Here is an 18,785-nt window from a genome sequence, read left to right on the forward strand (position 1 = left end):
TGTTGAACGTCACAGAAAAACGTAAACATGGGCAATGACAGGTTGAAATTGGCCCTGTATGTGCTTACAGCTTTGCTATTATGTCATGTCAAAGTGAACGGTAAGACATCGCTTTGTAATAGTTACATTGACTAACATTATGCAAATGTTACTATGGTATTGGTATAGATGGCACACGCTGACGTGTCATCAGTGCACGCATCGTAACCGATGATAGCGATGTCTTCGCGTATTACTATTAGAAAAGTTAGGTCCAATCCTGATAACTTCGGTTAAAAGCCCGACCTGTATTTTACAGTGACTTAAGCAAAACAAGAGTACTTCAATAATTTCGGTTACTCTGTTAGTACATGGCAAAAATAAAATTCAACATTTTTTCACAGGAGTTACCTCCCTTTGGGCTAATTGTAGTTTCACGAATTTTCCAATTGAAAAGTAATTACTATAATAAACCAATATAAGAGTTACATCATTCACCTATATAAGTAACATTCCACCACTGAACCAATGACACCAATTATGGTTATTGTAAGATAGAAAATGTTTGCCATCAGATGCATCTAGCTAGTTTTGCATTGGGCCAAGACTGAAAATGGACACTTTTGTTTGGCTGGATCTGAAGAGTGGCGAACTAGGGAGCTGTTGCTCCTAGGTTTGATCCCTGGTTGCACCACTCTACTCAGGTTTATGTATTAATTGGTACCATGAACCAGAAGAGCTTCAGTCTTCTGTATGATGTGTTCGTATTTTTAGTCTCTTGCCAGTGAATTCTGGAGGGGGACTATAGTTTCCTCTTCATTTGTACATCTCTCCGTCCATTATTATCAGCGTTCTAGTAGCATAATTCCTTACATAATTTATATCAACCCTCACACACCTACAAATGACAATAATACATTACATATAAAGTCATGAAACTGTAGCTTCAGTTTGTCATTTTTTGCATTGTTCCATCAGTTACAAACCTATTTCATACTTTTTGTTTTTTCAAAAACCACCATCTTTATAAATCATTGCTGTATAATAGCTTGTGGGGGTCAGTAGGAGACATGTATTACTTAGTATGCTTGTTCTTAAATATTGATTATAGGTGAAGGCAATATGATAAAAGGTGAAAGGTAATCACTGCTTATCTCTAGTTAAGCTTTCCCCATGTTCAAATAAAGCCAGGAATGATAATTGCTAAGAAAATGTACTTGGCTTATAAGTACCAAGATAGGTGCTATAAATTACTTCATATAAACAACCATAACCTGCTTTAAATGTTGCCTTGGTCAGTTATGTTTGGAACATCTCATGGCTTTATCTGAAGAACATAGGTCAAGAGTGATCCCAGACAAAGGAATGTATATAAGGGAAATCTTCAGAGAAAACTTCTGCATGGTTACAGACTTGACCAAACTGTCAACCAGTAACAAATGTCCAATATTATATTGAATACCATCTTTAAGAATCCTGCTCACTTCAAGAAGATCCAAGATGGCCTGAGTATGTTCTTTTAGCTTGGATGCAATGAAGTCTAAATGTAAATAAAATTTACCTACTTTTAAAGTCACAAAGAAAACATGTTAAAAACCATTAGCAAGATATTATCTGCAATAAAGGTCTTCTTTGATCTAAAATGAATAAATATAATGTTTCCTTTTCTTTACAGGTGTTTCAACAACTGATGGATCAGTACACCAGCTCAATCTGTCACCAGAGTTACAGAGTGAAAGTACTGATATTCAAAATACGGAATACAAAGCTGCAGAACTAGATACTGTAACACAGAAACCTGTCCCTGATCAGCAATACCTACAAAAGCAAAATGACTTGGAAAGGAAAACTGAAATGCAAGCTAGCAATGAAGTAAATCCAGAACAGCAGAATTCCTCACTGCTAAACTTGCAAAAGAGCCCAGAAAAAATACTTCCACAACAGCAGAATACTGCAGAGCCGATTCCACAACAGCAAAATACTGCACAGCCTATTCCACAACAGCAGAATACTGGACAGCCGATTCCACAACAGCAGAATACTGGACAGCAGAATACTGGACAGCCGATTCCCCAACAGCAGAATACTGCAGAGCCTATTCCACAACAGCAGAATACTGCAGAGCCTATTCCACAACAGCAGAATACTGCAGAGCCTATTGCACAACAGCAGAATACTGCAGAACCTATTCCACAACAGCAGAATACTGCAGAACCTATTCCACAACAGCAGAATACTGCAGAGCCTATTCCTCAAATGCAGAATAATGGACAGCCATTTCCACAACAGCAGAAAACTTCACAGTCAATTCCTCAAATGCAGAATAATGGACAGCTGATTCCAGAACAGCAGAATACTGCAGAGCCTGTTCCAAAACAGCAGAATACTGCAGAGCCTATTCCACAACAGCAGAATACTGCAGAACCTATTCTACAACGGCAGAATACTGCAGAACCTATTCCACAACAGCAGAATACTGCAGAGCCTATTCCACAACAGCAGAATACTGCAGAACCTATTCCACAACAGCAGAATACTGCAGAGCCTATTCCACAACAGCAGAATACTGCAGAGCCTATTCCTCAAACGCAGAATAATGGACAGCCATTTCCACAACAGCAGAAAACTGCACAGCCAATTCCTCAAATGCAGAATAATGGACAGCCATTTCAACAACAGCAGAAAACTTCACAGTCAATTCCTCAAATGCAGAATAATGGACAGCCATTTCAACAACAGCAGAAAACTTCACAGTCAATTCCTCAAATGCAGAATAATGGACAGCCATTTCAACAACAGCAGAAAACTTCACAGTCAATTCCTCAAATGCAGAATAATGGACAGCCATTTCCACAACAGCAGAAAACTTCACAATCAATTCCTCAAATGCAGAATAATGGACAGCCATTTCCACAACAGCAGAAAACTTCACAATCAATTCCTCAAATGCAGAATAATGGACAGCCATTTCAACAACAGCAGAAAACTTCACAGTCAATTCCTCAAATGCAGAATAATGGACAGCCATTTCCACAACAGCAGAAAACTTCACAATCAATTCCTCAAATGCAGAATACTGGACAACCATTTTCACAACAGCAGAAAACTGGACAGCCAATTGCTCAACATCAGAATACTGCACAGCCAATTCCTCAAATGCAGAATACTGCACAGTCAATTCCGCTACTGCAGAATACAGGTGAGTTAATTACTCAAAATCAGAATGATGCACAGCAAATGCCTCAACAACAAAATACTGTTCTAGCAAAATTGCCAGGGCAAACTTTACAAGTGATTGAGCAACAGAATCATGATGAACCAATTTCTCAGTTACTATCAGCTGTCCAACCAAGGCAGAATCCTACATTAATCACTCCAAAAGATCAGAGTCTGATAGAAAACTTACTACAAAAGACAAATTTTGACACAGATCAAAGCAATAAAGATAAATTCATGGCGAGCAAGCTTCCAAGCAATCCTGTAACAAAAGGACTACAGACTGATACTGCTAACGAAGTTATGACTTCTCTTGAACAATTTAAATATGATAAGAATGATGCATCAGACAGCAGAAAAGTGTCAGTTACACCAAAGCCTTTTCCAAATATACAGCCAGGACCAGTTATCCTTAAGCCAAACCAAATCAACAATGCCCTTGACCCTGTTACACCAGAGCCTTTTCCAAATCTACAGCCAGGACCAGTTATCCTGAAGCCAAACCAAATCAACAATGGCCTTGACCCTGTTACACCAAAGCCTTTTCCAAATCTACAGCCAGGACCAGTTATCCTTAAGCCAAACCAAATCAGCAATGGCCTTGACCCTGTTACACCAAAGCCTTTTCCAAATCTACAGCCAGGACCAGTTATCCTTAAGCCAAACCAAATCAGCAATGGCCTTGACCCTGTTACACCAAAGCCTTTTCCAAATCTACAGCCAGGACCAGTTATCCTTAAGCCAAACCAAATCAGCAATGGCCTTGACCCTGTTACACCAAAGCCTTTTCTAAACCTACAGCCAGGACCAGTTATCCTTAGGCCAAACCAAATCAACAATGGCCTTGACCCTGTTCTGAAATTGTTTGTATCCACAGCTACTAAAGCAGCATCTGATTTAGATCATACAACAGACATGTCAGTGGCAGATGATAGTGATGGTAATGAATAAAAGTTTTTATTTATATAAGGTGATATCTATCTAAAATTATAAATTGTAATTGTACATAGGATTATGGACACCTTTTAGATTCACTGAAGTTATTTTGAGTGGCATAACATAAGATTGAGCAGATTTGATCCCCAAGGGGAGCACACTATGAGCCTAAGTTAGATAAAAAAAAGAAAATTGTAACATTTTGTAAAAGGTCTAAATGTAATCAATATAGCATTGTCGCTTGAAAATGTTGTTACCAGATGACACTTTAATTAGACTTTAATGGGATAAATTGATGATGTGAGGTTAAGGTCATTCATTGATTTACACAGATTTCATGAAAGCAGAAGAAAACATGTATGGTAATCTTGACTTATGGGATGATGAAGATGAAGACGAATTCCCTACAGGTAATTAAATTTGATCACTAATTTGAACTCCATAACAGTACAATAAGTTCTAGACACCTTAAATCAGATTATCATCAGTTTCTGTTTGAGGACAGAGTTGTTGTCATTTTGAGTCAGACTATTCAGGTTGCTTATGTGAAAGCCCTGCAACACCAGTCTTACCCATGTCTTTGCTTGTAAATGGATACTCTGTGTCTGATAGCAGAGCAATTTTACACAATACAATACAAAATACAAAGAGAGAGGGGCCATATAATGTTACCCATATCTATTTGTTTGTATTGTCACGTTTCATCCTTATCATATTATGGTGGTCATCGGTCAAGGTTAAAGGGTCAAAGGTAACATTTGACAACTACTGAAAATTCATTGAACTATGATATTCATGCATGGGAATAGAGTCAATTTCTTCTTTTAATCTCAATGTATTTTTGACAGATGATAGTCAACTAACATCATTTGGCAGTGATGATGATTGGAATTTCCCCCTAGGTAAGGAAATGCATGGGTCTAGTTCCTTTAGAAGATATTGTATTGGAAGTCACTTGTACATTGTCCAAGGGATATCTGTCATTTTTGGAGGGACACAGGAGTAAGAGTTTATTTGTCTTGATCCCTTACATGTGGGGTGCAAACATTCTGTAATTTTGCTTTATATATTACAACTATGGAACACTTTTAGAAAAAAATGACACTTTTATTGGCTCGGTTTATATTGATTAGATAGGAGGAAACAAACATACATACCCTTGTAGTCAGGCAGGTGACTTCATAGCCTCAACGATACTTGTTCACAGATCACAGAATCAAATGCATCTGTTTTAATTTGGTGAAATTGGGTCATTGGAAAATTTTTAATCACATAATTTGCCTGTCATCCAGTGAATTTGCCCATGTAATATTTTTGCATATAGGACATTCGTATAATGTACCTGGGAGTGTTTTCATCTGCAGTATCAGTTAGAAATCCATTATGATGTCATAAGACAGAAAATGACTTTATGTCCTAAAATGAAAATGGCACAAAAAAAGGCTGCCTCTATTTCTTTGATCGAGTCCTCCACATTTTTACTGGATTGAATAAAAGTATTAAAAAAACACTTATGATATAGAATATAACACTGTCAATCAATCCTGTATGAGACAACTTTAAATTGATTCTAAATGACTTTAATTGTCCATGGGCCATAAGCAATATGAAAACACAAGCAAAATCCTTCTTAAAACTAAAGCATGAGATCTATTGTCCAATATTTTTAAAACTTAGCTGAAAGTATTCATTACAGTTTAATAGACCCGTACCTAAGTAGCATGCTTAAGGTTTAAGGCAAATAGAATGTCTCAAGGCAAACAACAGTTTTCACCATTACCATATTTCTCAAGATATCATTTTTTTTTCATGATTTAATATAGTGATAAATATTTAGGAAAAGTAGAACCCCAAAAAATGGCAGTCATTATGTAATCTTCCTTGCCTTTTTATTGACATTTGTAAAGTTGTATGATGCCCGTGTTATTAAGTTTTGACTTTTATTGTTAAGATTTCTAGCTAGCTTATCTGATTTCATTTCAAATATTTCTTGTACTCACTTCTTCATTTTTGATGAATTTAACTGGCCAATTAAATTTACAGAAATATAATACACTATATAGAGGGATAGTACATATAATTAATAAAAACTTTCACACCTCTTATACAAAATTTCAATGAATGATATGCCTCTATTGAAGCAAGTGACTGGTTCCAGTTCAGAGGGCTAATTAATTTTGTTACATGGTGCTATTGTATCTGTCATTCATTAAATATAAAAAATAATAGCGGTTGTAATTTCTTTTGATTTGGTTAGGAATATAAATCTTGTATTATACCCAACAAATTCAGAGTGTAGTCAATGTCTCTCTTATCATTATCCATGGGTGAAGGGGTTTTAACTTGATTTCTAATTTACACAAGAACATCCAAGAATAATGAAATTTGTACAATGGAATTGAAGAATGCTGTCTCGCTGGAACAGACAAGCCAGACAGAAGAAAGAAAATTGACCTTTTCATGTTAGAAGTACAACTTCTTATGTACTTCTCTTATAGCATAAATCTCATGTTTCATATGGAATTTATTTTCTTGCTAATATGGGAGTCAAACACAAATTCAAATCCCTCATATTTGTAATAAAAAGACAACTCTGAATGGCATTGACGTAGATTCAATTACCAGTATTGAAGTCTTGCAGAGTCCATGTTTCTATTAGCCCATCATTTGCAAATCTAAAATCAATTTTAGATCAGTATCTGCCAATAACAAGTATTGGCAAATACACGGTATGTCTGAAGAGGAAAGTTCACTAAATTAAGTATTTGTGAAACCTAACCAATTAACAGTTGGTGTTAAAATTATGTAATAATCAGATATTGTCACACTGGCATGTGATTAGCAGAGATACTTTGATTACCGTTGGTACTATTCCAATTAAAAAATTAAGCAACACAAGCTAAAATCTGCTCACAGGAATTTTTGTTGATTTGATACAAGATTTCCTTATTTATACTATGTTTTACATATCTACAGAAGAAATTACTGACTTAATGTTTGCTAGTTGTATCTCAGTTAGTGTCAAAGTTCATCAAAATATATTGATTGGTTCTTTTCATACTTTTGTACTCATAATCTTCAGATTTCATATTGTTTGTAAAGCCAAAAGAAAAAGGGGGGAAAAGTCTGTGTTTCCTGTTTCCCAACTGTCCATATTTCTGTACTTCCAAGTCTATGTATATTTGTTTCCAATGTACTGGTAAAAAATTGCTCTAAATTTTAGTTTGCTGGTGATCCATTACCATGTGGCAAATTCTCCTTAGACACTTGACATATCTGGGGATACTATGGTTGCCATGCCAACATTGATTTTGGTGATGAAATTTATAAGGGGAGGGTATATAGGAATTAACTTGTCTATATATGTCTATCTGACTGATACCTAATAAGTACAGTGTATAACTCCATCTCTGCTATTGAATGGAATTTCATTGAAACTCGGCATGTGATAGTACTATCATTTTCAAACATAAAAAAGCATAGATGTTCTGACACAGATTGTGTTATTCTGCGTAATAAACATCTCGTAGTATATACACATGAAACTTGTGCTACCCAACTCATGTGTATAATCTGTTCCTTGATCAATATACAAAGCTTTAGAAAACAAAAGCATGCAAACATTATCAGTCCTAAATGAAGAACAGGAGGGGAATACAGTTTCGTGTTGTTTCTTTTTGTCCTTCCATCCTTCTGCTATCTTGTCTGGGCTCTGTCATCTACACAACTAATCACAGGAACTTAATACTAGAGAGCGGTTCACTTTGGTGAGATGGTGTGTCGCATATCACATTTTCACCTTTAATCTACATCGAAGAAAAAGTTTGTCAGGACCCTATCTTTTACACAAATAATCAGGTTAACATAATACTTGGGATATGGTATGTCACATATCAAAAGTAGGTCACTCGGACCTACAAAAAATTTGACCATTGACTTAAATCAAAGCTTAAAGTGTCACAGTTGATAGAGGACTGTAATTTGCCAAATTGCCTTGTTTAAAAAAGAATTTAAGACAGAATAAAAAAAATTACAAAACCTCTACCTGCCAACCCCAAATTTTGTGTTGCCTGCCTGCCAAAGGCAACATATAGGTATTACTATGTTGACGTTAGTGCCACCATCCTCACAAGGATTTTTTTTCGCGATAACTTGAGTTCACTTTGACTGATCAATCTCAAACTTCATACAGTGCTTCCTTACCAAAGTGCTCACTTGGGATTGCTTTTCAGGTCCAAAGGTCAAGGTCACCATCACTAAATTTGAATATTTTTTTTTTTTTGTTTATGCTTGAGTACACTTTGGCCAATCTACCTCAAACTTTATATCATGCTTCTTTATCAGAAGTGCTTGCTTTGGATTGGTGGGCAGGCGACACATCCACTTCCGCAGATTTCTTGTTTTCAGACAAAAACAAGAATCACAAATTATTATTATATTTTTTTTAGCCAAATATACTTTTATACATGGCTGAGTGTGTATAGCAAGATGTTCTAATAGCATGTGTTACACTTTGAGTAAGTCTCGCCCTTATTATAGGAGGGTTGTAACAGATGTTGATATTGATTTCCAATATAGATATTGTTTATACATCACAGTGTATATGCATATATGATATCTACTCATTTTGTGAATGCATTTTCCCATTTTGTTGAAAGAAATTTTCTTAAAACAAGATTTTATAAAGATATTGCTTTAAATATTGCATTAAGGAACTGTAAATATATAAATATCAAGCCTTTTTAAAATAAGATTGAAAGAATTTAGTAATTCAAAACAACATACATCTAAATAATAGGAAACATGGTATTGAACTGGGTATTATTGCATTTGTTTGTATGAACAATTTGGAATATACAATTTCTAGGAATTTGTTGAAAAAAAAAATTGAATCACATAGGATACTATATCATAATGTAAACTTGGGAATATGTCATTAAAACAAATATTTCAAAAAGTTGAATCATACAAATGGACTTCCCAGAATTAAGTTAAGCTGACCGAAGCTGGTTGACATAAATCAATATAAGAACACTTCTGTTTAGATGTTGTATAAAAACACATCGAAGTCTGTATGTGCAACATGTGTTCTTTCCATAGCAGAAATCACTTTTATTTCCATATTGTACATAGGTGAGAAGTTAATTCCCAAAGGAAAGGTGCTTGACAACCCTTACAAACCGTCAATGGAGACATTTGGAGGTGAGCAGTTTATTGTAAAAACTTTTATTGGTGTTTATTAAGAATGAAATGTTGAACATTAGCAGTGTTAAATGTTTAAATCATACTTTCTGAAATGGAACTTAGCTACATAATCACAATTCTCATGGTGACATATTCCAATCATCTTCATCCGGGGTTGTGCATTTGTAAACAATTTAACATTTTTGACTTCTTCTCAAAAACCCCTGATCCAATTTCAATGACATTTTGCAAAAACCTTCCCTGACCTGAGATGAACCAAAATTGTGAATAATACAGGCCCTACCTCCCAGGGGCCAGAGATAGAATCGAATACTCTTCATGAATGGACGCATCTTTAGGTGCTTTAATCACTAAAATGAGCCTCGCATTTTTTCCTGGGGAAGGTTTTTTTTTTTCTTTTTAAGACTTTACTGTAACTTGCATAGAAAAATTTCCTTACTGAGCACCATGTTGATTATTTCCCACTGGAGATAACTTTATAAGGATCATCCATATAGGATGACAGTTTTGATGGTATGCATGTATTGATACGCGCTTACTATATTCAGTGTCATAATGTCTGTTTCATGACACTTGATAACTATCCTTTAACCTTTATATTCAATATCTCAGGTGACCACCAAGGCTGTAAGGCCTCTTGTTTAAACTGTTCTCAGCTAGTCTATCTTTTTGTATCAAGATATGTACATTGTAGAACTTAGATAAACAAAAGCATTGATATTGATTCCAGAATGACTTTGTAATAAAGAAAACCTGTGCAGAACCCTTCATTATATTACTGATTTGTTGAATAATCCAGATATAGACCTTATAAACCAACTAGATTTTGGGTGACCTGTCTAAACTGAACCCAATATAATCCAGAAATAGACCTTATAAACCAACTAAATTAAGGTTGACCCGTCTAAACCGAACCCAACATAATCCAGATATAGACCTTATAAACCAACTAGATTTTGGGTGACCTGTCTAAACAGAACCCAACATAATCCAGATATAGACCTTATAAACCAACTAGATTTTGGGTGACCCGTCTAAACTGAACCCAACATAATCAGATATAGACCTTATAAACCAACTAGATTTTGGGTGACCTGTCTAAACTGAACCCAAAATAATCCAGATATAGACCTTATAAACCAACTAAATTTTGGGTGACCTGTCTAAACCGAACCCAACATAATCCAGATATAGACCTTATAAACCAACTAGATTTTGGGTGACCCGTCTAAACCGAACCCAACATAATCCAGATATAGACCTTATAAACCAACTAGATTTTGGGTGACCCGTCTAAACCGAACCCAACATAATCCAGATATAGACCTTATAAACCAACTAGATTTTGGGTGACCCGTCTAAACCGAACCCAACATAATCCAGATATAGACCTTATAAACCAACTAGATTTTGGGTGACCCGTCTAAACTGAACCCAACATAATCCAGATATAGACCTTATAAACCAACTAGATTTTGGGTGACCCGTCTAAACAGAACCCAACATAATCCAGATATAGACCTTATAAACCAACTAGATTTTGGGTGACCCGTCTAAACAGAACTCAACATAATCCAGATATAGACCTTATAAACCAACTAGATTTTGGGTGACCTGTCTAAACTGAACCCAATATAATCCAGATATAGACCTTATAAACCAACTAGATTTTGGGTGACCCGTCTAAACAGAACCCAACATAATCCAGATATAGACCTTATAAACCAACTAAATTAAGGTTGACCCGTCTAAACCGAACCCAACATAATCCAGATATAGACCTTATAAACCAACTAGATTTTGGGTGACCTGTCTAAACAGAACCCAACATAATCCAGATATAGACCTTATAAACCAACTAGATTTTGGGTGACCCGTCTAAACTGAACCCAACATAATCAGATATAGACCTTATAAACCAACTAGATTTTGGGTGACCTGTCTAAACTGAACCCAACATAATCCAGATATAGACCTTATAAACCAACTAGATTTTGGGTGACCTGTCTAAACAGAACCCAACATAATCCAGATATAGACCTTATAAACCAACTAGATTTTGGGTCCGTCTAAACGAACCCAACATAATCCAGATATAGACCTTATAAACCAACTAGATTTTGGGTGACCTGTCTAAACCGAACCCAACATAATCCAGATATAGACCTTATAAACCAACTAGATTTTGGGTGACCCGGAACCCAACATAATCCAGATATAGACCTTATAAACCAACTAGATTTTGGGTGACCCGTCTAAACCGAACCCAACATAATCCAGATATAGACCTTATAAACCAACTAGATTAATCCAGATATAGACCTTATAAACCAACTAGATTTTGGGTGACCCGTCTAAACAGAACCCAACATAATCCAGATATAGACCTTATAAACCAACTAGATTTTGGGTGACCCGTCTAAACAGAACCCAACATAATCCAGATATAGACCTTATAAACCAACTAGATTTTGGGTGACCCGTCTAAACAGAACCCAACATAATCCAGATATAGACCTTATAAACCAACTAAATTGGGGGTGACCCGTCTAAACTGAACTCAAAATAATCCAGATATAGACCTTATAAACCAACTAAATTTTGGGTGGTGACTGAACCCAACATAATCCAGATATAGACCTTATAAACCAACTAAATTTTGGGTGACCCGTCTAAACTGAACCCAAAATAATCCAGATATAGACCTTATAAACCAACTAAATTTTGGGTGACCCGTCTAAACAGAACCCAACATAATCCAGATATAGACCTTATAAACCAACTAAATTTTGGGTGACCCGTCTAAACAGAACCCAACATAATCCAGATATAGACCTTATAAACCAACTAGATTTTGGGTGACCCGTCTAAACAGAACCCAACATAATCCAGATATAGACCTTATAAACCAACTAAATTTTGGGTGGTCTAAACAGAACCCAACATAATCCAGATATAGACCTTATAAACCAACTAGATTTTGGGTGACCTGTATAAACTGAACCCAAAATAATCCAGATATAGATCTTATAAACCAACTAAATTGGGGTGACCTGTCTAAACCGAACCCAACATAATCCAGATATAGACCTTATAAACCAACTAAATTAAGGTTGACCCGTCTAAACCGAACCCAACATAATCCAGATATAGACCTTATAAACCAACTAAATTGGGGGTGACCCGTCTAAACTGAACTCAAAATAATCCAGATATAGACCTTATAAACCAACTAGATTTTGGGTGACCTGTCTAAACTGAACCCAAAATAATCCAGATATAGACCTTATAAACCAACTAGATTTTGGGTGACCTGTCTAAACAGAACCCAACATAATCCAGATATAGACCTTATAAACCAACTAGATTTTGGGTGACCCGTCTAAACCGAACCCAAAATAATCCAGATATAGACCTTATAAACCAACTAAATTTTGGGTGACCTGTCTAAACCGAACCCAACATAATCCAGATATAGACCTTATAAACCAACTAGATTTTGGTTGACCTGTCTAAACAGAACATGGTTTGATACATTCTGTCATTGACGATTGCCTTTATAATTAACACATACTGATGATGCCCTTAGATTTAGCTGTACAATGTATACAACTTTCACATGCTTGTGTAGACCTTTGTCAGTAAAAGATTTGTGCATGCTAGCAATGACCTTTGTTTATATAACTTAAGTTTCTACATACTGTGTACTAACAAATGACCTTCACCTATTGTACATACAAGTTTTATTTTGATACAGATGAGAAGAACTATCCCCCTCCCAAAGAAGGTGTTGTCACATCAAGTCTTCAGAAAAAGAATGAGGATGCGGATGTACAGATGGACACAATAGCCTATTACAGTTGGATTATCTTCCTCACTTGTATTGTCATTTCTGTCTTCATCTTCACCAGACACAGACACAGGGTAATTTGTTACTGATACAGAGGGATGAGGGAGGAGATTACTAACTTGCAGGCAAATTTTGAAAAAAGAAAAAAAAATTCTGTTAACCAAGCACAAATTCAATTAAGTCATTTACTGCAATACAGACTTTTTAATTTCCTTTCTAACTCAAAATTACAGATAATCATAAGCTTTACACACCTGTCAGTAAAATCAGTTTTTGTATGTAAAGCCTCATTTCTTAAAAAAAAATCAAATGCTACTTAATTGATGATGCACCATTTGCAGGATTTGCTCCAGACCTGTTGTGTTTAATATTGGGATTTGTCACTGTTAAGAAATCTGATCAAAGTGCTGGACTAGCATTTAACATATCAACATTGAAGGGAAGACTGATCATTATATTATCCAACAGAAATATTGATATATCAATACAGTGTCCAGTAATATTCTATTTCCTGAGGCATTCTCAATCTACAACTAAATTAGAAAACGAAATTGTTTTGTTATCTATAAAGCATATATTGAATAATTTGTTTTTGGAAAACAAAGATAAAAATGAAAACATATTGATATTTCAAAACTTTATCAATATAATTGGCTGCCTTAGTAATGTTGATACACTGATGCTGTTAGCCCAAATTCTAGTACATTATTTATCACACATTCTAATCAAAAGCTTTACTTTCTTTCCAGTTTGGTAACTTTCTGAAGTTTGGGCACAATCAGAGGAACTACCAATCTGATGCTGAAGAGGGGAAGAACTTGTTGAAAAATGTCTATACATAATACCACTCCATCATATTTCTATCAGAATCTCAACATGGGAGCTACCCCATCGTGGATTTCTTATATCCTATCTACACTTCAAAAAATTTGTTTATCAGTACCCCCTGGTAATTAATAGTCACCTAATAGTGAGCTGATTAAACTGTTGGGGTAGGTGTACATAATGTACAATATGTTCCTATTGGAGATGAATTATCTTCTCCTGTTAGTGGACGGAGATCTGTCGATTATGTTCACAGATACTTCAACTGCTACCTACAGTATTGATATAACATGGCTGTTTATATTTATGTAATATGCTTTTGTACTTAACATTTAATTTTATTTTAATGGTTTCATATATAATTCATGAAAGTTTTTTTTTTTTGTGTGTGTCATATTAGTTTTATAAAAGAGAAAATATTCATATACCATAAGAACCAATGTTTGCATGCAAGAAATACCAAAATATCAATTATATTTTGACAAATGTTTTATTGTTATTTTGTGGTCCCAAAGAGAAAAAATATCATGATGCATTTAGTTATAGCTTTGAAATCCTATCATATATACTCCCATTAACATTTTTTGTTAGATTTTTCTTCATTTTTAATTTTTTTGTTTTTGTTTTTTTTTAAAACATAACTGAGTATGGTTCATGAGAGATTCTCAAGTTGTCGTTACTTATTTCAGATGGAATATGGAATTTATGTACATTCCATGTTGTATGTAACTTAAAGCTGTAGGGGAATGAATTTCATAAATATTACCTGTGATTCATATGCAATGTATTTTGCACTTAGGTAAGCACTGTAGATCAAGAATATTGAAAGTTGATACCAATTCATATGTACAAAATGTACTTGTATATGCTAGGTATATTCACATATCACATGTGGTCTGTAACTTGAATATCAATGGAAATATACAAGGCTTTGTTTATCAAAACAGAGTTCAAAGTAGAAAAAAATGAAACAAATATCCTCAATCTTTTAAGAGTTTGATAACAAATTACCTGGTGGAGATTTTCTACGGAGGTGAAGTAATTATGTTCATTCCTTAGAGTGTGATGCAATCCTGATGGGTTTATGTACTTAATCATAAATATTTATTGTTATTTTTTACAAATCAATGGCTAAACTTTTTTTTTTTTTTAAGATTTTTGAAAAGTTATACATTTAGCTTTAAGCTTTCTTTGTTTTACTTCACTTTTGAGTTGATAAAAATACTACAAAATTAGCTACTAGTTACTGAATATGTAACATAAACCTGTGATAAATTTAAAGGTAAACTAAGCATTTGTTTGTATGACTTTTTTGTCATAATATGACTGTTGTACTGTTATTGTAGATATGGTATCAGCTATGTCCTCAAATAACCCCCTTACCTTGATTTTAATTGTATTTGTCCTGTAGTAAGTCAACTTCCTGTAGGCTTAATGACAACAAATAGATATTGTGTATTTTCATATGTTATAGAAATAACATTTTGAAATATTATTACTATTTCGAAAAAAAATTCCACATCATTCTTTTTCTTAAGCCTCACAAATTAAGGCATCCAATAGTGGCTCATTTGAAGCATAAGACACATATCATCTGATGCTTATACATGCATATATGCATTGTATACTTAAACCTTGCTGTTTCATTTGTTGGAGGGATATGAAGGAATCAGTGTGTCCTGCCTGGTTGTCTGTTTGTCTGTCCATCTGTCCATCTGTTTACTCATTTGCTGTCTTTAAAACTGACTTTTTACTCACTTGACTGATGAAACTCCGTTCTCATGATCTGGTGGGACCATGATAGTACAGTTGATAGACCATTGGCCCATGTAATTGTTGGTTAAGATCCAAAGTTTTGTGATTCATGGTGGTTTGTGTTTACCAGGGAGCTAATCAGAAAAAGGGACTGGTCTGTGCTGACCTGGTTCTGTTATTCGGCAAAACACTTTACCCTAGTTGCCCTGGATGGTATGTGATGGGCCTCTCATATTTTGTTCAGTGAGGTAGCCACCAGCTACTACAAGGAAACCCTCAGAATGAACCTGGCTGTTCACTGGGCAATAAACCCAGCAAACTTGTGATTAGTGCTTATACAGTGGTATAATGTAATTTTTTTTTTTTTTTTGAGCTTTCTTTAGAGTTTTGTTCCTTTTCGTGATGTGCTGAATGTAGCTAAGCTGTATTCAGAGACTTGAGGATTGTCTGCTGTCAGATGTAAATTTCATTTAATAAGATAAACTGGAGGCAAGTTATCAGTACTATTGGTACATGTTGTGTGTGTGTATTTTTTTTTCATTTTGACCACTTTCTTGGAGTTATGCCTCTTCTACTGTTTAGATAGAAGTTCAGGACAACAACATTATGGTGCTCATTCCTTGCAGAAGTTGGTGTTCATAGCCAACATAGCTGTGTGTTCGAGATTTTGTTTTATTTCATTAATTTTCTCATGAATTATGCCCCATTCATGATTTTCTGTAACTCCGATATTAGATGTTGGAATGGAATGACTTACAATTTTTAATTACATACCCAGTGATATTGAGTCAAACCACTGCCCGGAAGTCACTGATGAAGACTTAAGTCAATAGAATAGCCTTGATTGAACTCTTATATGTCAGTGTACATGCTATATCTTTATGACTGCTGCTTTTTCATTGTACTCCTATAATCAATTGTATGATCTCGCTACAACGAGAGAAATGTCACCCTGTATATACATTTATATATATGTTTCTCTGTAAGAGCTGCCAAAAGGTCAAAATCGTCCTGTATTTTTTATTTACAGGGTAACATTTATGATTTCTCTATTACCTGTGCCATAGCAACAATCACATACATTGTATTACATGTATTGTGGTACACCTAAATTGTTTGGGTTATGATTATCTGTAGGATTACATAGTTTTATGTGTGAGGTCACAACCTAATGATATATTCATTGAGTTAAGATATTACTATTTTATTGTTTATAAACAAAATTTGTATACATTTTGTTAATGTTACCAAATCCTGTGTTTCATTACCTTTTCATGCAATATTATGTACAGAAATTCATATCCTTTATACACATTTATTGATAAGTCTGGTGAGTTATATGGTCATTATCTTGTTTGTTGTATGCTTAATACTTTATATACATAGATAAATAGTAAGTATATACATAGATAAATAGTAAGTATATACATAGATAAATAGTAAGAGAACAAAGATATATACATCAGATTTTCAAAGTGATTTGCCCCTTGGTGCACAAGTGATCTGCCCTTTGGTGAAGAAGTGATCTGCCCTTTGGTGAAAACATTATAAACTCCTTTGTTAAGACATGATCTGCCCCTTTGTGAAGACTTGATCTAATTGTATAAAAATGCTGAGAAAAGAAGTAAAAGTTTTTTTATCAAGACAACATCATTTTGTATTTTGTAACAGAAGAATTTTTCAAAATCAATAATCCATCTTTAGATAGTTTACCATGATGAATTACTGGATTTTACATAAAGTATTAAAACTGTGTGTGCTTGTCTAAGATTGATTGAATTTATAGTAGAACAATTTCAGTTGAGAGCACTACAATTTTCTGTATTTATGAACACGTATCAGTGAATATACATATCATAGCAACATATTTATAAGAAATAAACAAATTGAATTAAGGAAAAATGATGCCCTTGTCGAAAATTACATTATGATGTACGTTGTTCATCTGTTAAAACACATGAACAGGCTTTTCTAGAATCTCAGTTATATTTTTGAAAATATTTCCATAGATTATTTGCATTTTGTTGTTTTAACCAAAAACATTGTACTGATATTATAGTGTGTTTCTATATAAATTGTTTTTAATATATACTGTTTCTATAAACAACACACTAATGTGACATAGTTGACCTTTTTTTTAAATAATCTTATGTTGAAATTTTGTGGAAATTATTGGAATGTTGCATTTAATGCACCTCCCAATCTATATTTAACATCTGTTTCGGTACAGTCTAAACGCTGATTTGGGTTTCCCTTACTTACCATTAAACCATCTTTTAGATTTCACATATAAGGCCCAGGGTGCCACCAATAGGTCCTAGAAGGACAAAACTGCTGAATGTGTAATTCATTACTTATACTGCATTGAGTACTAAATTTGTGCTGAAAGGTGCTATTTATCAAGTGTACTATCATTTCTATGGCCAGTTTTCCAATGTGTTGTATCAGTGTTAATTGTCCAAATGTGATGCCATGTATTTCTGAAAGCAGACTCACAGAGCAATTACAAATTTTTCATATATTTATTATATGAAATATATTTTTTCCATAGAAACCTACCACATATTGTTGACAATATAAAACAGAAAATGTAGCCATTGTTTATCAATTATTATGTTAGTGGGTCCGTTTGCAAGGTTGTTATTGAATAAAAGCTTTTCTGCATTTTGAAATCAGGTTGCTTTTCTCCATACCGGAATTCAGATATAAGATGATATGGTATAAGGGTATATCAAAATTGTCTGGATATCATTCGCTGTATGTAACAATTAGCGTTGCCTAGGTAACATTCCTTATTAGTTACGATCATAATTGTCTGGATATCATTCCCTATATGTAACAATTAGCGTTGCCTAGGTAACATTCCTTATTAGTTACGATCATAATTGTCTGGATATCATTCCCTATATGTAACAATTAGCGTTGCCTAGGTAACATTCCTTATTAGTTACGATCACAATTGTCTGGATATCATTCCCTATATGTAACAATTAGCGTTTCCCTATATGTAACAATTAGC

At 34.4% G+C, this 18,785-nt stretch overlaps 1 protein-coding gene across 3 annotated transcripts; it reads left to right on the forward strand.

The window, feature by feature from the left end:
* The first annotated feature begins 21 nt into the window (after positions 1-21).
* Positions 22-18,438, forward strand: LOC132559392 (protein piccolo-like). Of its 3 annotated transcripts, XM_060224001.1 has the most exons (8): positions 22-100; positions 1,655-3,178; positions 4,073-4,135; positions 4,464-4,541; positions 4,980-5,033; positions 9,265-9,333; positions 13,094-13,260; positions 13,936-18,438. In XM_060224001.1, the coding sequence occupies exons 1-8, from the start codon at positions 28-30 to the stop codon at positions 14,026-14,028; spliced, it is 2,121 nt and encodes a 706-aa protein (XP_060079984.1). In that variant the 5' UTR covers positions 22-27; the 3' UTR covers positions 14,029-18,438. The 3 variants fall into 3 exon arrangements, with proteins under 3 accessions (XP_060079984.1, XP_060079985.1, XP_060079987.1); XM_060224002.1 differs by lacking the exon at positions 4,980-5,033; XM_060224004.1 differs by lacking the exon at positions 4,073-4,135.
* The last annotated feature ends 347 nt before the right edge of the window (positions 18,439-18,785 follow it).

Source organism: Ylistrum balloti, unplaced genomic scaffold (assembly GCF_031769215.1).
Source record: "Ylistrum balloti isolate Yb309-2 unplaced genomic scaffold, AGI_CSIRO_Ybal_v1 Utg370902, whole genome shotgun sequence".
Lineage (NCBI taxonomy): Eukaryota > Metazoa > Mollusca > Bivalvia > Pectinida > Pectinidae > Ylistrum > Ylistrum balloti.

Excerpts from the sequence above, each read along its gene's own strand:
- LOC132559392 (XM_060224001.1), top strand. The coding sequence starts at position 28 with ATGGGCAATGACAGGTTGAAATTGGCCCTGTATGTGCTTACAGCTTTG. Across the intron at positions 101-1,654 it reads ATGTCATGTCAAAGTGAACG|GTGTTTCAACAACTGATGGA; the intron begins GTAAGACATCGC and ends TTTTCTTTACAG. Across the intron at positions 5,034-9,264 it reads TGATTGGAATTTCCCCCTAG|GTGAGAAGTTAATTCCCAAA; the intron begins GTAAGGAAATGC and ends TATTGTACATAG.